This window comes from Salmo trutta, chromosome 13 (assembly GCF_901001165.1).
Source record: "Salmo trutta chromosome 13, fSalTru1.1, whole genome shotgun sequence".
Classification (NCBI taxonomy): domain Eukaryota; kingdom Metazoa; phylum Chordata; class Actinopteri; order Salmoniformes; family Salmonidae; genus Salmo; species Salmo trutta.
Window position 1 is genome coordinate 65221703 of NC_042969.1, and position 20929 is coordinate 65242631.

Below are 20929 nucleotides of genomic sequence, written 5' to 3' on the forward strand. Positions count from 1 at the left end.
AGTCAGGTGAGCAAAAAATCTGCCTTTAATCAATACTGTAACTGACAATGGGCAGAAAATATGAAAGAGCCTGTGGCTGAGGAATAGCAGTCAATACAGTAGGGTAGCACTCCCTCCCATCTCTCCAGACCCATTCTCCTCAGGGGATCCTACGAGGCACAGCCCTGCAGACAATACTAGGCATGAAGAAGACAGGACATGGGGACAGACGGGTGGGTCTGCATTTCAAATTTACAAAGCCTTATTATTCAGTAATTTGAGCATTTGTAATTTTCAGTAATCTGGCAGCTCACGGTGAGAAGACGGAGAGAGGAATTCATTTTCAGCAGGATGTTCAATTAGGGAATGGTGAGAGATAAAATGTATGTTGGAGAACACACATACCTGTCCTGTACACATGAGACAGAATGATAATGAGACTGGTTCCATGCATGGTGCCACTACAGGCATCTTTTTCATTTGATTGTCTTAGCTCTCCGTCCTCCAGCGATGGCCCAGCAGGCTTGTCTGAAGTTAATGTATTTCATTTGGTCACAAAGTGATAGAGATGAAACCTCTCTGGTCTGAGAAATAACATGTTATTGAGTGAAAAATTAAAGACGTGACAATCTCAAACCATTTGGCATTTTAGGAGAAGTAGTGCTAATATGATATTGCTGCATTAGACTCTGAACCTGACTTTGTTACAGATGTCATCCAGATTAAACGACTCGTGCTATTGAGACAATAGAATGCCTTCAGGATTCATGTTGACATTCAAACCAACCTTGATTATATTCAGAAAATATTGAGAAAAAAAAACCAATTCAGCAGAATTGTACAATACTCTTAATTAATGTGTATGGTAATAGGCTTCCAGGTAATACATTCATTGATTAATTGATTAATGACCATGAAAAGTATTTAATTTATGCATCAATGTATTATTTATGTAAATGTCATCACTTCACATTACAGTTAGTCATTGTAATTACAATACTATGATACTGTAATCCACACAAAGTGCTGCTGCAATAGTAGTCCATAATCACAGTTGACTTCATTCAAGACTTAGATCTGCAAAAACATCACCATCAGTGCGAGTATATATACACTGGCACAGCAAGACAGAAAAACAAAACCCACAGCCAACAATCTTTAAGAATTAAGACTCCCTTTCAAGTCCCAATGTCACAAAAAATTTCAAACAGCACATTAGCATTAATTTAGATAAAGCAGTCCTTTTCAAACAATACAAAGACATTAAAAAGCAGTTAATGTCACACAATACCTAAAAAGTTAAATATCAATTAAAATGTTAGCAACCATAGACTATCCTTTTAGAGACCCGACCGTAAAATTGATTCAGTTCCAGCAGTGTGATGATACCACAACCCCGAAGAACAAAGGACAAACTACTACTGTAAGACCGAAACACCAACACAGTCCCTCTTTCTTTGCTGAGCTCAAGCATTAAAGAGTAACAAAGCAACAAGTGACAATCAAGGGAAACGACAGAAAACTTTACACTTCAGTTCGTCTCCAAGTTCCTTCATTAGTAGTATATTGCACAGTTTTAATAGTTTGTTATGGACTTGTTGAGTCACAGAAAGAGTGCATTACAGAAAACGTTGAGACCCATTACCCCATTCATATAACTGTCCACATTTTCTCCTGCTCTGACATAGGGACTAGACCTCCTCTGGGTTACCGTAGCACAACATTGGTTCATTATCTGAATAATGTTTGCCAAAATAAATTCTGCCAGAGAAGTCGCATAAGCATCAATGCTAAAAGGCCAACTTGTAACTTCTATTGCATTATACTGTATATGAGACCAGACAATGGAGAAAAAAAAATGAAAAATGAGAAAATGACACCATTTATAAAGTATAATTTTACAATACATTATGATACAGAATAGTCTTTACTGTGTCAAGCCTTGAATTTGTACAAACTAGCAGATTTGCACTTCTTCACCGCCGCAAAGAGCACAGAGTACCTCTGAGAGAGAAAGATAGAGAATAAAAGGCAAATAAATAAAGATGATTCCAGTGACTTCTGAGGTCTCTCTGTGATCTCTGTATTCGCAGCCCAAGGTGTGAGGCTGTGCGGTGTGCGGTGGGGAGCCCGGCTGTTGCACCTCGCCGGTGTTGATTACCTGGCGCCCGTTGCCATGGCAGCGGTGTCTGCAGTTCAGAGCAGGTCGGGCAGAATGAGGCCCGGCGGTTTGGGCTCCACGCAGTTAATCCAGAAATTGGCACAGCTGGCGTGGTACTGGTGGCCCCCATACGGCAGCTTGAAGTTGTCCGTCTCTGAGTTGAAAGCCTGGCGGAAGGGTCAAATAAGAGCGAAACGGGGGGGATGTTAGGACAAGGTTCTACTGAATAGTTAATAAACAGATGAACTTGGCAGTAGCTCAGGCTAACAAATAGAAAGCAGTGGTAAAGATAAATCAACGATCAACACAAGCTAAATAATTGATCTATGAGAGTAATGCTAGAAGCAGGGATTTGTAGGTAGCTTAACCTGCATACAGTATCTCCACTGTGGCATACAAACAAGGGGTCAATGAAAACTGGTCCTTTGAAAATATGACTCATGTTTGGCACAATGATCTGTTTACTGATCAATAAGACTGCTGCTCATTGCCTGTCCTCCTGACTGTTAGTTGAATATATTGAGATAGCTGAATGGAACTCCCACATAACATCTGAATATAGCCGTTGAGAAAATAAACTGAGTGAACTGAGAGGGGCAGAGAGCTGTTATGTGAGCTTGCATTTAGCTGAGCCCAGCTGTAGCAGCAGGTTGGTGATAAGGAGGAGATGCTAATGTTTAAGAGTTTGCATAACCCCTCGTCTCCACGTCCTCCCTCTCCTCCTCCTCACCCTCACCTCCCCCTCCACAGTCCCAGCCTGCAGAACTGTAATGATGTGCAATTTACCCATCAAACATGATTGTGCCAACACATATAATGTGGTGAGACATAACAGAAGTAGAAAGTGCTGGAGAGAGGATATGCTTGGGAGAGTTAGACAATTTGAAAACAGATGGAGGAATAAAACCAAAATGAAAGGTCAGCATGATTAATCCTAGGTGACCTTTCTAACTGTAATCTAAAGGTTAATGACTCTCCATTAGGAAACCAAGAGGACAGTGCTGCTCATGGTGCCACAGGGCTCCAGACTAGAAACACCACCTGTAAATGCAAGGGGCATCATGCCTAAAGAGGGAGGCTACAGTCTACTGCTGCTTAAGAGGCGGAAATAAGTGAAGCATACCTTTACCCTTAACCTCTTGTCATGGTCTTTAGCCAGTGCCTGTAAGTAGCATAAGAGGTGTCAGCATTTTCCTGGTTTCATGCATTGTCCTGAGTAAGCAAAGTTAAACTGTACAGTAACTGAGGATCAGTCCATCAGTTTGTACAGAACGGAACGTTGGTACACCAAAGGAATTGAAAGAGCAACATTCCAAGAGCCCCAAAGTGAAAGAATCTAAAGTACCACCTTACAATCATCCATCTAATATTCCAATAAACATCAAACAGGGATGGGCATCTTTCAAACAGGGATGGGCAGGATTCAAACAGGGATGGGCAGGATTCCAGACTCTGCAATAGACTGAGAGAAATACTGTGCAGTCTGCAAAGCGATGGAATTAGGCATCCACTGCCAAGTAACTTATTTTAATGTTATTGGCCTATTTCCAGATAAAGTCATAACCAAATTAAGCAAACTGAAAGATAATTTAAAATACAGTATATTTCAGAATCTGACATTTATGAATAATAATGCATCATACTGCATAAATTATTATTGGGAAAAAATCCAAACCAGTACTTTTGGGAATGATTGCACTCATTAGCATTTATCACTGACCAAAAATAGCAATACTTCATTAAACCCAAATGATCACTCAGAGAGTTTATAGCTTGTTGCAGTCTCCAAGGAACAAACTATGTTTAGATGCTACCTTTTGCTTAGCCTGATAGCAGATCTGTATGTGCTGTAACCAACTCCCTTGTCATTCGTTGTCATCCCATACATGTTTGACATGACAACAAGCACATCAGAGGACTTGGCTAAAACCCATTCTGATCTGCTACCAGGCTACATGGTGCTGCTGTTGCCCATCCCTGACTCAACATATGAAGGTGAATGGATGAAGAACATGGAGACAGGTCTCCGTTGGATAAGTTAAAACCCAGAACCGAGTCAGCAGTATCAAAGACCAACAGCCTAGGTCCAGTCTGTCAATGGTGCCCATCATAATACACTGCTCAAAAAAATAAAGGGAACACTTAAACAACACAATGTAACTCCAAGTCAATCACACTTCTGTGAAATCAAACTGTCCACTTAGGAAGCAACACTGATTGACAATAAATTTCACATGCTGTTGTGCAAATGGAATAGACAACAGGTGGAAATTATAGGCAATTAGCAAGACACCCCCAATAAAGGAGTGGTTCTGCAGGTGGGGACCACAGACCACTTCTCAGTTCCTATGCTTCCTGGCTGATGTTTTGGTCACTTTTGAATGCTGGCGGTGCTTTCACTCTAGTGGTAGCATGAGACGGAGTCTACAACCCACACAAGTGGCTCAGGTAGTGCAGCTCATCCAGGATGGTACATCAATGCGAGCTGTGGCAAGAAGGTTTGCTGTGTCTGTCAGCTTGGTGTCCAGAGCATGGAGGCGCTACCAGGAGACAGGCCAGTACATCAGGAGACGTGGAGGAAGCCGTAGGAGGGCAACAACCCAGCAGCAGGACCGCTACCTCCGCCTTTGTGCAAGGAGGAGCAGGAGAAGCACTGCCAGAGCCCTGCAAAATGACCTCCAGCAGGCCACAAATGTGCATGTGTCTGCTCAAACGGTCAGAAACAGACTCCATGAGGGTGGTATGAGGGCCCGACGTCCACAGGTGGGGGTTGTGCTTACAGCCCAAGACAGTGCAGGACGTTTGGTATTTGCCAGAGAACACCAAGATTGGCAAATTTGCCACTGGCACCCTGTGCTCTTCACAGATGAAAGCAGGTTCACACTGAGCACGTGACAGACGTGACAGAGTCTGGAGACGCCGTGGAGAACGTTCTGCTGCCTGCAACATCCTCCAGCATGACCGGTTTGGCGGTGGGTCAGTCATGGTGTGGGGTGGCATTTCTTTGGGGGGCCGCACAGCCCTCCATGTGCTCGCCAGAGGTAGCCTGACTGCCATTAGGTACCGAGATGAGATCCTCAGACCCCTTGTGAGACCATATGCTGGTGCAGTTGGCCCTGGGTTCCTCCTAATGCAAGACAATGCTAGACCTCATGTGGCTGGAGTATGTCAGCAGTTCCTGCAAGAGGAAGGCATTGATGCTCTGGACTGGCCCGCCCGTTCCCCAGACCTGAATCCAATTGAGCACATCTGGGACATCATGTCTCGCTCCATCCACCAACGCCACGTTGCACCACAGACTGTCCAGGAGTTGGCGGATGCTTTAGTCCAGGTCTGGGAGGAGATCCCTCAGGAGACCATCCGCCACCTCATCAGGAGCATGCCCAGGCGTTGTAGGGAGGTCATACAGGCACGTGGAGGCCACACACACTACTGAGCCTCATTTCGACTTGTTTTAAGGACATTACATCAAAGTTGGATCAGCCTGTAGTGTGGTTTTCCACTTTAATTTTGAGTGTGACTCCAAATCCAGACCTCCATGGGTTGATAAATTGGATTTCCATTGATTATTTTTGTGTGATTTTGTTGTCAGCACATTCAACTATGTAAAGAAAAAAGTATTTAATAAGATTATTTCTTTCATTCAGATCTAGGATGTGTTATTTTAGTGTTCCCTTTATTTTTTTTAGCAGTATATTATGCCAGTGATGCCATCAACACCACACCTCTACTTCTAGTTGGAAGACAGACAGAAACTACCTGCACTCTGAAAGATAATAGTTTCCCTGTGGCTCAGTTGTTAGAGCATGGTGTGTGCAACACCAGGGTTGTGGGTTCGATTCCCACGGGGGGCCAGTACAAAAAAATATGCATGAAATGAAATGTATGTATTTACTACTGTAAGTCACTCTGGATAAGAGTGTCTGCTAAATGACTGAAATGTAAAATGTAAATGTTTTATCAGCTTCTGTATTAAAACGCTTTCTGTGATTTCATTATTCTCTGAGGGGATGTTATTCTCTGTTTGGCTTTTATGCTTTCTTACAAATGTTCCTCTGGACAAAAGTTGAATTAAAAGGTGGGTTATTAATCTGATGTCAGATAAAATAAATAAATAATAAAACTATTATTCAGCCTGACTCAGTCCACGCGAAAGAGAGAGAGAAAGATGGAGATGAACACAGAGAGTGTGAGAGAGAAAGATGGAGATGAACACAGAGAGTGTGAGAGAAAAAGATGAACACAGAGAGAGTGTGAGAGAGAAAGATGGAGATGAACACAGAGAGTGTGAGGGAAAAAGATGGAGATGAACACAGAGAGAGTGTGAGAGAGAAAGATGAACACAGAGAGAGTGTGAGAGAGAAAGATGGAGATGAACACAGAGAGAGTGTGAGAGAGAAAGATGGAGATGAACACAGAGAGTGTGAGAGAGAAAGATGGAGATGAACACAGAGAGAGTGTGAGAGAGAAAGATGGAGATGAACACAGAGAGTGTGAGAGAGAAAGATGGAGATGAACACAGAGAGTGTGAGAGAGAAAGATGAACACAGAGAGAGTGTGAGAGAGAAAGATGGAGAAATACCCTAACCCTCAGCAGATTTCTTAGCACCTGTGCTCCCAGCTCCTGACTGATCTGATGCGTGAGCCACATCAGCTGTCTAAACTCAGCCATCCCCCCTCCGCCTCGCCTCACCAATCTATCTCTAGCTAAATGATGCAGGGGAACATCGCAACAAACAATCAAAGCAACCTTGCCCCGCAGACTGTTCAGTCAAACAATACAATTAATGGACCCCAATATGACAAATAGTTACTGATGATCAGGGTTTGACAAGTGGAAAAGAAAGTGTCATAAACACATTTTAAGTCACAGCAGAACTCAAATGATGAAACAAATGAGCACACAGATATAGATGAGTATTGTTTAGACTTGTTGTTAGTAGCTGGTAAGAGGTGAAGTGAGAGGTGGCTGTCAGATGAGGGTTGAGCTAAAAGCCTGTTATTGTCAGAGTAAAGCTGCATGCTTCACTGACCCTCCAGAAACCTTCCCACAATTCCCTCAGCCCAACCAGAGGTGCCAAAAGAACAACTTCACTCCTCTCACGTCCTGTCTGTCTGTCTCCTCCAACTCTCTTTTTATCTTCCTCTTTTTCTCCGTCTCTCTTCCTGAATTGTTATCATCTTAACAGGTGTCATTTTATCATCATTGTTTCATCACCTTCTCTTCTAAGACTCATAAATGAAGGTGACCTGAAATCATTTTGGAGGGATATTTGGTGAAATCGGATTGTCTGGTCATTTCTAACACATCTGTGCATGAACACAGTGCTGGCAGCATCTCAAATAGCACTCTATTCCCTGTATAGTGCACTAGTTTTGACCAGGGCCCATTTTGTCTTTTGGGATGCAGTCAGTGTAAAGGGAGGGAGCTGTGAGGAAAAGAGTGTGCTGTCATTTTGGCACCCCATCGCCTGTCTATCAGTGGAGAATTTGGCCCCCAGGCCCCCAGTAGCAGAGAGTGAAGTGAGATTCAGTTGACAGTTCACGGCCTCATACTCTTTTAAACAGACGTCCAATAGTTGTCTCTTCTTTGCTCTGCAAAATGTTCAAAGTCAAAGAAACGATCATTTAGTTATTATGCGTCAACCACTAGTTTAAAAACAACTCTAAAATAAATGGCAAAATGATTCATGGTTTATTCAGCTTGAGAAATTTGTTGGAACGGATTTGTAATCAAATGTTTCAACAGTTGTTGGGTCCATCTGTTGAGGGATTGAGGGTGTGTTGGTTGGCAATCATGATTGTGTGTTGACTGAGAATTACTGTATGCTTATTGTGTTGTGTGTCCTGTACATTAGTGTGTGTGTGTGTGTGTGTGTGTACCTTGCTGAGTGAGTCCACGTTGAGCAGGCACACGCCACAGGCCAGCTCCTTGGCGTTCTTGATGCCGTGTCTCAGGATACAGGAGGAGAAGTCCAGCGAGCTCTCATCAGGCTGTACAGAGAAACACACAACACAACATTACACAAGGAGAAACACACACACACACACACACACACACACACACACACACACACACACACACACACACACACACACACACACACACACACACACACACACACACACACACACACACACACACACACACACACACACACACACACACACACACATTTTAATACTTTATTTGAATCCACAAATTGCATTACATTCCAGAAGGATTCAAAATGCATGGACACTTAAGGATACAGAAAGCACCTTCTCATAACAGCTGAAACAGAGCAGTACCTAGCCAATTACGTTGTGTTAGGCTGGCCTGCAACCTGGAGGCCACGTACTGTAAGCCTATGTTTGTGACCGAGACACACGGTTGGTGGCTTGCCTCCTGTATGGAGGTGCTGGCAGATTGGTCTGTTCATAGTGGGTGGGGCACACTATGTTGCTACGCCTCACATCAACAACCATTTGCAACTTTACAAAACACTGCATGAAACGAGGGATCTACAGTTCTGAAATTTGAGGAAATGTACCATATTTGCAAGGATTTTATAAGGGTGCCAACCAATTTACATTTAAACAAATAAGTTGTATATTTAAGCAATAAGGCCCGGGGGCTGTGGTATACGGCCACCATACCATGGCTGAGGGCTGTTCTTAGGCACGACGCAACACATTCAAGGCTCGAACAACCTGGTTTACAATACCTAGATACAGACCACTAGCTGTACAGGTGTAGCAGCTTCCTCTCCAACACTGAGCTACAGAACAATAGCTCAAAGGAATAGACATGTCTCTATTCATTCATTAACCAGCTAAATGAACTGAAGTAGAAATATGTCTTTAATCTGGGAAATGAAAGTAAATACAGTCCATTAGTCTGTTGGCAGCAGAGCTGTGTGAACAAGTGAGTGTGCCCAGACAGCGCTCTCTCTCTCTCTCTCTCTGAGGAGGACAGAGCCTGCAGAATCAAAAAGCAGCTGCAGGTCTACGGTCTGAGATAACGTAGCATTACTACTCACTCACTGACTCCGTCTCCCTCTACCTCCCTCTGTCCCTCTCCGCTAATTCTCGCTCTTTCTGTACTGACATTATCTCGAGTCAGGAGATGACCAGCCTGTATTATCTGCTGGCATTTGAGAAGCAATGTTATTCCTGAGGCTGGCTGTAGAGGATAAGGCCACCACATCTCCTCTCTGCCTCTGTTCTCAACACATCACTACAGCCTCAACAGACAGCTCTACACTCCCTGTCCCCTCAGCTACACACACTAACAGATACCACCATAGGGCTTGGTTTAGTACACGGTCACACAATCAAGGTTTCATTGATAATCCTACTAGACAGTCTTTATCCACTCAACATTTCATCAGGAACATTTTCTAGACAAAGTTGTTACAATCAAGTGTCAATTTCTCAGGTCTGTGTGTAGCCTAACCAACTGAATTTTAGGAAGGGAGGTCTGTGAGTGTGTGTGTTGACTGTACTGTGTGTGTGAGTCTGAGTCTGGGTGTGTGTGTGTGTGTGTGTGTGTCTGTCGGTACAGTACTGTGTGTGTTTCTTACCGCCAGGTTGGCCAGGGACATGAAGCCCATGAGGTTGTTCCAGACGTGGCTGATGTCCTTCAGCAGCTGCTGCAGCTTCTCAGAACACACGGCCGTGGCTTTGATCCCCAGCTCCACACGCTTGGTCACGCGGTACACCTCCACCACACCTGCCACATAAACACAGGTAGACAATAAGACAACACCCCTGCTCCCAGTTCTCTCCCACAGCCAGCTCCAACATAAGCCAAAGATAAGACAGTGAGAAATACAACAAAGACAATAAAAAACAGCTAACATGTCTACACTCCCCTATGTTGAAACCAACCTGACATAATGTTGGCTGTAACACTACCCTCCCTGGGGATTGAAGGGTTAACATGGAAGGGTTGTTGATAGAGTTGTTGTTCTCCGTTGAGAGGTCAAAGGTTTATAATGGTGTGTTTTTGGAAGAAGACTCATTGGTGGTACACTGTGTTCTGTTCTCAGCCCCTCACAACGGTATGTGTGCCTGTCCCACTCTCACCGCTCATTAAAAAGACACACTGCTGTCTGTCTGGTCAGATACACACTCTTGTGCATCCCAACTGGCACCCTATTCCTTACATAGTGCACTGCCTTTGACCAGAGCCCTATAGGGCTGACGGTCTGTGGATCCTAGTGCGGGGCTTGTCTTCGCTCGGCCTGACGGACTGTGGATCCTAGTGGGGGCTTGTTCTTTAATCCCTTAATTATCTCTGTTCCAGTTGCTGCTCCAGTGGGAGACCAACATCATATAATGAAAGCTGTTTTCCTTTTCGTCTCAAATGTTACCTTATTCCTTTTGACCGGGCCCTTTGAGACGCATCCACAGTCTGTCAAGCCGGGCGAAGACAAGCCCCGCACTAGGATCCACAGTCCATCAGGCCGAGCGAAGACAAGCCCCGCACTAGGATCCACAGTCCGTCAGGCCGAGCGAAGACAAGCCCCCACTAGGATCCACAGTCCGTCAGGCCGAGCGAAGACAAGCCCCGCACTAGGATCCACAGTCCATCAGGCCGAGCGAAGACAAGCCCCGCACTAGGATCCACAGTCCGTCAGGCCGAGCGAAAACAAGCCCCCACTAGGATCCACAGTCCGTCAGGCCGAGCGAAGACAAGCCCCGCACTAGGATCCACAGTCCATCAGGCCGAGCGAAGACAAGCCCCGCACTAGGATCCACAGTCCGTCAGGCCGAGCGAAGACAAGCCCCCACTAGGATCCACAGTCCGTCAGGCCGAGCGAAGACAAGCCCCCACTAGGATCCACAGACCGTCAAGCCGAGCGAAGACAAGCCCCGCACTAGGATCCACAGTCTGTCAGGCCGAGCGAAGACAAGCCCCCACTAGGATCCACAGTCCGTCCGGCCGAGCGAAGACAAGCCCCCACTAGGATCCACAGACCGTCAGGCCAAGCGAAGACAAGCCCCCACTAGGCTCCACAGACCGTCAAGCCGAGCGAAGACAAGCCCCCACTAGGATCCACAGTCCGTCCGTCCGGCCGAGCGAAGACAAGCCCCCACTATGATCCACAGTCCGTCAGGCCGAGCGAAGACAAGCCCCCACTAGGATCCACAGTCCGTCAGGCCAAGCGAAGACAAGCCCCGCACTAGGATCCACAGTCCGTCAGGCCGAGCGAAGACAAGCCCCGCACTAGGATCCACAGTCCGTCAGGCCGAGCGAAGACAAGCCTCCACTAGGATCCACAGTCCGTCAGGCCGAGCGACGACAAGCCCCCACTAGGATCCACAGTCCGTCAGGCCGAGCGAAGACAAGCCTCCACTAGGATCCACAGTCCGTCAGGCCGAGCGAAGACAAGCCCCCACTAAGATCCACAGTCCGTCAGGCCGAGCGAAGACAAGCCCCCACTAGGATCCACAGTCCGTCAGGCCGAGCGAAGACAAGCCTCCTCTAGGATCCACAGTCCGTCCGGCCGAGCGAAGACAAGCCCCGCACTAGGATCCACAGTCCGTCAGGCCGAGCGAAGACAAGCCCCCACTAGGATCCACAGTCCGTCAGGCCGAGCGAAGACAAGCCCCCACTAGGATCCACAGTCCGTCAGGCCGAGCGAAGACAAGCCCCCACTAGGATCCACAGTCCGTCAGGCCGAGCGAAGACAAGCCCCCACTAGGATCCACAGTCCGTCAGGCCGAGCGAAGACAAGCCCCCACTAGGATCCACAATCCGTCAGGCTGAGCGAAGACAAGCCCCCACTAGGATCCACAGTCCGTCAGGCCAAGCGAAGACAAGCCCCCACTAGGATCCACAGGCAACACTGGAGCGCTGGATAAATCTCTCAGAGGGGATCAGGCAGAGTTTGGGGTTCTAGCTGAAGACTGTTGGACCTTGTTTAACAAGCTCAGGACCTCCCTGTCGGCGTGTGTGTGTGTGTCGACGTGTGTGTGTCGGTCTGTGTGTGTGTCGGTCTGTGTGTGTGTCGGTCTGTGTGTGTGTGTCTCACCCAGTAGGTAATCCATGCCCTGAGCAGACTGGATGACCTCAGTGCAAACAGTAGAGCAGCTGATGCTGTTTAGGGTGTTGTTGGCTTTAATGATGACCTGGGGACAGAAACAGACAGCAGAATGGGTTAGGGTTACACACACACACACACACACACACACACACACACGTTCAGATACGGCAAAACAGGAGAGGGGGAACAGTCCTGCACACTATCTTACCTGTACAGCACTCTCCAGGCACCTCTGCCACTCATATGCATAGCGCTCACTCTCCTGAAACAACATGCTATAGTTGTTAGAATGACTTCAGATATATGAGAAGACATTTACACATTTCCATAAAGACACTTACAAAAATACAAAAAAAAACTAAAGAACTTATTAAGGCTACTGAAATCAATGTCTACTGACTTGTAAACACTCTACAGAGCATCTGGATAATTGGAATATAGTTAACATGTCTGGGTCTCACCTCCACCTCCCCAGTCAGGTCCTTGTACTTGTCTCTGATGACGGGCAGGGCAGGCTTCTTCTCACTCAGGGTGCTGGAGCGGTCTCTGAAGGGCTGCTCCGGGGCCGGGGAGGGGGGCGAGCGCCCAATCTCCTTCTCCCCCAAACTGTGGCTACGCTTGTGGGAGCCTGAGGCAAGGAGAAGAGGAGAGAGTGTCTTGATACGTACATAAATAGTATATACAGGCAATGTCTGGCATACATTCAAATGCCATTTTAATGGCCACTTCTACTAACCCAGAGATGTTGGCTAATTCCAGATATGCACCCGTTTGTTTACTATGGCATAATTGGGACTTTTTACTGAGCTCATTTTCTGTTGTGGCTAATTCCTTCCGGACAAGGACACAGACGTCAAAACACTTTATTTACAACAAATGATAATTATGTACAAAAAAGCGCCACGGCAACCAATGCAAGTATGAATAATTCATGATGGCTCACTCATTCACACAGACAGACACACACAGAAAAAACAGACAGACACATAAAAAAAGACACACAGTCACATGCTGAGCCCAAACTATGCCACAGGGGCTCTGTCTGTCTGTGTCTGTGTCTGTGTGTGTGTGTGTGTGTGTGTGTGTGTGTGTGTGTGTGTGTGTGAGAACCAGGTAATCACCCCCTGCGGAGACATGCATCATCCTCCCCACAGCATGACAGCACTAATACATTCCCCCATTACCTCACACTGATCAGATTACCATTCAATAAGGACAGAATAATAAAAAGTAATTAGGGTTAACACTGGGAGAGAAATCATTGAGGCAAATGAGCCTTTATCACTTTGGAGGTAGGAATCGCTAATTAACTATGCATGAAACATAACACCGGAAAACAGCAGTAAAAAATGAACACACAAGGAGTGAATACGGTTCATTTCGTCTGGGCATGGATTTTCTGGGCTGCGCTGTTAATTAATCTAATTTGCCTGTGTTGTGTACGAAGGATGTGTTTTACAGTCTCTGGGCTGTAGTCACCACATTGCCATCTATTGTCTGTCAGTGGAACTGCACTGAGCTGCAGGAGTAGCCACAGATGCTCCAATACGAGGTGATGAAAGTCCTGCTATGTCACATCACAGCCAGCGGATCTGATTCACACCACTACATCAGAACTAGAAGGCATGGCGTAACTGGACACAATATACCACCATCTACTTACTGAGGATCAGAAAATGTACGTATATCTACTTATCAGAAAATAAATCAACAAGAGGAAAGAGAGACAGAGTACCGATCAGATGACTCACCTTGTACAGAGAGGTCAAAGGTGGCCAGTTCGCTCTTGATCATCTCTTCACTGGACTTGACCTTGGTCTGAGAGCTAGCCTTCAAAAAGTCAGACTTCCCAAACTTGGCCTTGTCCCCCTGAAAGGCCCTGAACTCATCCGAGGCCTCGTTCAGGTTCCCCTCTGAGCCTGGCTCGGCCGCTGCCGCGGGGGAGTCTGACTTCTCCGACACCGTGCTGGCAAAGTCCCCAAAGTCATCATTCTCATCCCCACCCAAACCTCCCGGCTCACAAGAGCCAAAGTCAGCGAAGGCCTCAAACTTGCTGTCGGTCGACCCACTATCCTTTGTTGAGAAGGTGGTGATCTTAGTCTGGGCGGTGTGTGTGATGGGGATATTCTCTGTGCTGTCGAACGACGTCTCCTTCCTGTGGACTACGTCTGAGGGGAGAGAGGAGGAAACACCAACACTGTCCAGGCCCAGATGCTTCTTGGCCTGATCCTGAGCGGACAGGCATTCCTCTCTGTCTGACCAATCATAGCTGGCCAGGCTGCTGACCGCTGACGTTCCGAAGGGGTCAAACTTCACGTCGTCTCCTTCTGTAATGACATCAAAAAATACACACTGGTACCTCTAAGTGGGAAAAGGGTGCTGAAATGATAGCTACTACTCAGTCAGCCATGATAAAGTGAAAAAGCATTTGGGCAAGCTATGATACGTTATATGAAAAATACTTACTGTGGAAGCCATATTGTTTCTGACGCTGAATGTGTGTTGACTTACAACAAGCAGCTTTACTTTGCTCAGAGTACCACCTCATCTCCCCTACATTGTAACAGCGAGATCAAATGCACTGCATTTAATCTTGTGCTGCACTATAGCGTGTGTAAGGGTTCACTTACTAGGATGTGATCACCAGCTTAAAGGAGGGATAAAAAGCTGAAATTGATTGGGTTCTAAAAATATCTTTCTTCACCAGTCTATTTCCAATTGGTTACATAGATGACAGATAATATAGGGGTACAACATACGCTCGTTGCTCACATACAGATACAGTGAAATATTAGTTTGGATAATACCAATAGGTTTAAAACCTCTACAGGATCCACCCCGCGGGATGGTTGAGCTAACGTAGGCTCATTAGCATGAGGTTATAAGTAACAAGAACATTTCCCAGGACATATCTGATATTGACAGAAAGCTTAAATTCATTGTTAATCTAACTGCATTGTCCAATTTACAGTAGATATTACAATGAAAGAATACCATGCTATTGTTTGAGGAGAATGCACAGTTATGACCTTGAAAATGTATTAATAAACCAATTAGGCCCTTTTGGGTAGTCTTGATACAACATTTTGAACAGCAATGCAATGGTTCATTGAATCAGTCTAAAACTTTGCACATACACTGCTGTCAGCTAGTGGCCAAAATCTAAACTGCGCCTAACCTGGAATAGTACATTATGGCCTTTCTCTTGCATTTCAAAGATTAAAAAAAACTATTTTTTCTATCTTTTACCAGATCTAGTTTGCTATATTCTCCCACATTAATTTCACATTTCCACAAATGTTTCAAATGGTATCAAGAATATGCATATTATTGCTTCAGGTCCTGAGCTACAGGCAGTTAGATTAGGGTATGTCAATTTAGGCGAAAATTGAAAAAAAGGGTCCGATCCTTAAGTTAAAGGGATACTTTGGGATTTTAGCAATGAGGCTCTTTATGTACTTCTCCAGAATCAGATGAACTTGTAGATACCATTTGTATGTGTCTGTGTCCAGTATGAAGGAAGTTAGAGGTAGTTTTGTGATCCAATGCTAACTAGCGTTAGCACAACGTCTGGAAGTCTATGGGTATCTGCTAGCATAAATTAACCAAGGGTTGTGTTAGCTGTCCTCTGATCCAAAGGAAATAGATGTCCTGTCAGGGTTGGTTGTTGGGGTTGTGAGTAGGATTGGAGATCTGACAGTTCTGAGGCAGATAAGACAGGATAGGACGAGGCCCTGCTATAGAACACCTCTCTACTGTTTTCTCTAGGTGTGTGACAATACTGTAGCACAAACTATTAGGAGCAGACAGTTCTGCTAACATGATGATACAAAATGACATCCTTTTCATTACAGATTGCCATGGCAACCTCAGTAGTGAGTGGAGACGTTCTGTCTCTGTATTGATTTTCTACCCCACAAACTGTGTTGTACAAGCAGAACACTGTTCAATTCATAACATATCGGGCAGGAATTGTAGAACTACCGGTAACATAAACAAGCACACATTCTTACAAGTGCTCACACAGTCACACACTCAAACACTCAGATACACACTCCTTCTAAGATACAGTATAACCTGCAGGTATGTGTGGACCCCAGTCAGCGTAGCCTCATGTGTGACACAACCCTTGCACGCAAAAAAGCAATTTGTGAAATTGACAAGGAGCTAGTGTAGTAGTAGGCCTAATGTAGCTGATCATAATCTGGACTCTGAGGATAGGAAAGGGAGAAAATAAGACGGTACGCATTTCAGCAATACCAATAGTAATATTTATTATGACAACATGGGTTAAGAGAGCGAGAAAGATCACAAAATACTCTGAGAGAGGTCTACTGTTACAAGAGGTTTGTCAAACTAACACTTGTAAAAGTATATTTGAATCATTTAGAACACAAGGGCATGCAGAGTCAGAAAATAAGAGAAGAAAAACAAACAGAGAAAACGGTAAAAGAAAGAAACCCCCAGAAGAATATAGCTGCAGAAAGCAGAATGAGAAGGCACATTCACAGACTAAAATGAGTAGATCTCGGTAGAAGACGACACACTGTAGTTGTACTAATAGGGTGGAAAGCAACAGGTTGATTGATAGAAAGATAATTGAATACAGAACACTTGAAAAGCCAAAGTGATTTACAGTGAGGGAAAAATGTATTTGATCCCCTGCTGATTTTGTCCACTGACAAAGAAATGATCAGTCTATAATTTTAATGGTAGGTTTATTTGAACAGTGAGACAGAATAACAACAAAAAAATCCAGAAAAACACATGTCAAAGATGTTATAAATTGATTTGCATTTTAATGAGGGAAATAAGTATTTGACTCCCTCTCAATCAGAAAGATTTCTGGCTCCCAGGTGTCTTTTATACAGGTAACGAGCTGAGATTAGGAGCACACTCTTAAAGGGAGTGCTCCTAATCTCAGTTTGTTATCTGTATAAAAGACACCTGTCCACAGAAGCAATCAATCAATCAGATTCCAAACTCTCCACCATGACCAAGATCAAAGAGCTCTCCAAGGATGTCAGGGACAAGATTGTATACCTACACAAGGCTGGAATGGGCTACGAGACCATTGCCAAGCAGCTTGGTGAGAAGGTGACAACAGTTGGTGCGATTATTCGCAAATGGAAGAAACACAAAAGAACTGTCAATCTCCCTCGGCCTGGGGCTCCATGCAAGATCTCACCTTGTGGAGTTGCAATGATCATGAGAACGGTGAGGAATCAGCCCAGAACTACACGGGAGGATCTTGTCAATGATCTCAAGGCAGCTGGGACCATAGTCACCAAGAAAACAATTGGTAACACACTACGCCGTGAAGGACTGAAATCCTGCAGAGCCCACAAGGTCCCCCTGCTCAAGAAAGCACATATACATGCCTGTCTGAAGTTTGCCAATGAACATCTGAATGATTCAGAGGACAACTGGGTGAAAGTGTTGTGGTCAGATGAGACCAAAATGGAGCTCTTTGGCATCAACTCAACTCGCCATGTTTGGAGGAGGAGGAATGCTGCCTATGACCCCAAGAACACCATCCCCACCGTCAAACATGGAGGTGGAAACATTATGCTTTGGGGGTGTTTTTCTGCTAAGGGGACAGGACAACTTCACCGCATCAAAGGGACGATGGACGGGGCCATGTACCGTCAAATCTTGGGTGAGAACCTCCTTCCCTCAGCCAGGGCATTGAAAATGGGTCGTGGATGGGTATTCCAGCATGACAATGACCCAAAACACACGGCCAAGGCAACAAAGGACTGGCTCAATGTCTGGAGTGGTCTAGCCAGTCTCCAGACATTAATCCCATAGAAAATCTGTGGAGGGAACTGAAGGTTCGAGTTGCCAAACGTCAGCCTCGAAACCTTGGAGAAGATCTGCAAAGAGGAGTGGGACAAAATCCCTCCTGAGATGTGTGCAAACCTGGTGGCCAACTACAAGAAACGTCTGACCTCTGTGATTGCCAACAAGGGTTTTGCCACCAAGTACTAAGTCATGTTTTGCAGAGGGGTCAAATACGTATTTCCCTCATTAAAATGCAAATCATTTTATAACATTTTTGACATGTGTTTTTCTGGATTTTTTTGTTGTTATTCTGTCTCTCACTGTTCAAATAAACTTACCATTAAAAATATAGACTGATCATTTCTTTGTCAGTGGGCAAACGTACAAAATCAGCAGGGGATCAAATACTTTTTTCCCCTCACTGTAAAGGACAGGTTCAAGGCAGGAGAGTGATTAACCCTTTGAGGACCTGAACGCTTCTCTACTATTCTCGCCATGACAAACTCAAATGTTATCAGCAGACTTTAGAGATAAAATAAATAAGGGTTTTGTCATTTTTAAATCAAAACTTTGTGTCCTACTACATAATGACAACATCATATACATTGGATACATTTCTACAGTCTACTACATCCAATAGGACCCCGAGGCATTACATTGCCTTACATTCTATTTCTGAGAATTTGGAGGAGAGGTATGGATCACCAAATCCAGTGTTTAGCACATGTACATTACCGGTCACAAGTTTGGGGTCACTTAGAAATGTCCTTGTTTTTAAAGAAAAGACCATTTTTTGTCCATTTAAAATAGCATCAAATTGATCAGAACAGCGCAAACTGTCTCTAACCAGAATAGAAATAGGAGTGGGAGACCCCGGTGCACAACTGAGCAAGAGGACAAGTACATTTGAGTAGTACACAGCGTTGTACGAGATCTTCAGTTTCTTGGAAATTTCTCGCATGAAATAGCCTTCATTTCTCGGAACAAGAATAGAATGACGAGTTTCAGAAGAAAGTTCTTTGTTTCTGGCCATTTTGAGCATGTAATCAAACCCACAAATGCCGATGCTCCAGATACTCAACTAGTCTAAAGAAAGCCAGTTGTATTGCTTCTTTAAATCAGTACGAAACAGTTTTCAGCTGTGCTAACATAATTGCAAAAGGGTTTTCTCATGATCAATTAGCCTTTGAAATTATAAACTTGGATTACTTAATAACACAACGTGCCATTGGAACACAGGAGTGATGGTTGCTGATTATGGGCTTCTGTCCGCCTATGTAGATATTCCATTTAAAAAATCTGCCGTTTCCAGCTACAATAGTCATTTACAACATTAACAATGTCTACACTATATTTCTGATCAATTTGATGTTATTTTAAATGGACAGAAAATGTCCTTTCCTTTCAAAAACAAGGACATTTCTAAGTTACCCCAAACTTTGGAACGGTAGTGTATGTAAACTTGTCAAGTGATCCAACTACATTTTTCTCTATTATGATTCTTCATAAAACCATTCTGCTCAAGCTCTCAAAGGGTTAAAGAAACAAAGCAGGCTATCTTACCACAAGACCTCAGAGAGGTTCTGCATCTTGTCCAATCACAGGTGACAAAATAGATTTAAAGAGACAGTATAATTTTTCTCTTGCTACCTATTAGTTCAACGCTCCTGTGTACAAGCTCTTAATAAGACTAATTCAATAACTAACAGCAAGATAGGGTTTCTCAAGATAATAATCAATCTTTGATTCTGAACCAATCTAAAATATTTTCCATAACTAGCCTATCCTCATAAATACATTTAATCTTCAAATAGTTTACACAACACAGTTTAAAACAATATCAGGAAGTCTATCTAGTTTGAAAATAAATAAGAATTCATTTTCCTGTAATAAAAATACACTATTAAATCTGTATACATTTAGAATTTTTTGATTTTCTTTAATAAAAACAACTAGTAATACTGTTAAGCAGAAAAATGGCATCCTATAATATGTTCTTGTCAATTTCACAAATTGAACAGGCAGGCACACTGCAGCAAAAAAGCAAGGCAGGGAGGGTATCACTAACTTCAGTGTGTTCTCAAGGAGCCTGTTCGTAGACCAACACATAACAAAACATACCTGAATATCAAAGACAAATGAAAAGGCTTCCTTTTGAGCTGCTCTGACCCAAAGGAGCCCCGGTCGGGGAAAATAAATACTGTCTCTTTGAGGTTGTTATATCCAGGATTGAACACAGTGCAAGCATGTTGAGACTTTCACACTCCAAGGCCTGCTACTGTACGCTTTCTTAAAGATGAGAATTGATTGGTGCTGTCCAAAAACAAAAATACTGATTGGATGAACGTGGGCCAGAATAAAAGCGAGCAGCAATTAACAGGTTCTGAGGAATGTTTTCAACTCTCCACTATCTCCATCATATTAACGGCAACCATTTTGCTGCAGCTCCGGGATCCGTTGCCATTGGTTATTGTCTTACTCTCTCCTTCGAGAGTAGCCTAACCATTTCAGTTAAACTGAAAGTTGATTTATTCTGATGTGCAATAAAACTTAAACAAAGAAATGGGTATCATTACATTGATCATTTCCGATTTAGAATAACTAAAATGGTGAATTCCTAGACGGAACTTGATTGTGATGCCTCTTTGCCCGAACTGCTAAAACCAATAAACTGATATGTTGGCTAGTGTTGAAATATTCTAGGCTATAAGGACATCTCACTGCACACTTATGCTAATAGATAAGCACATGGGTGTTAAAAGGAGTGTGCTGCTCACACACAGGGGATGTAAGGAGAGACCTTGAATGTACTCAGAGGAATATGAGACGTGACATGGAAGATGAGATGCTTGGTAAATTAATTACGATCATGAGAGGGGAGAAGGGTGCTGATATGGACAATGCCTGGACATTAAAGGCTAATTAGATTCCATGAGAGTGTTTCCATTTAGAGGTTCAGTGCCCTGGTCTG

General features: G+C 44.3%; 1 protein-coding gene across 11 annotated transcripts in view; it reads right to left on the reverse strand.

The window, feature by feature from the left end:
* Positions 1-887: 887 nt before the first annotated feature.
* The window catches only part of LOC115206335 (synergin gamma), a 43951-nt gene continuing 23909 nt past the window's right edge, over positions 888-20929 (reverse strand). For 8 of the 11 annotated variants that reach the window (XM_029773152.1, XM_029773151.1, XM_029773150.1 and 5 more), the window contains 9 exons: positions 13926-14501; positions 12636-12802; positions 12383-12436; positions 12163-12259; positions 9706-9854; positions 8024-8134; positions 7697-7735; positions 3264-3302; positions 888-2307 (listed from right to left, as the gene is read on the reverse strand). In XM_029773152.1, the coding sequence (XP_029629012.1) occupies positions 2176-2307; positions 3264-3302; positions 7697-7735; positions 8024-8134; positions 9706-9854; positions 12163-12259; positions 12383-12436; positions 12636-12802; positions 13926-14501 (1364 nt within the window). In that variant the 3' untranslated portion in view covers positions 888-2175. The remainder of the gene's footprint in view (positions 2308-3263; positions 3303-7696; positions 7736-8023; positions 8135-9705; positions 9855-12162; positions 12260-12382; positions 12437-12635; positions 12803-13925; positions 14502-20929) is intronic. The other 3 variants (XM_029773153.1, XM_029773147.1, XM_029773146.1) reach the window with 2 other exon arrangements.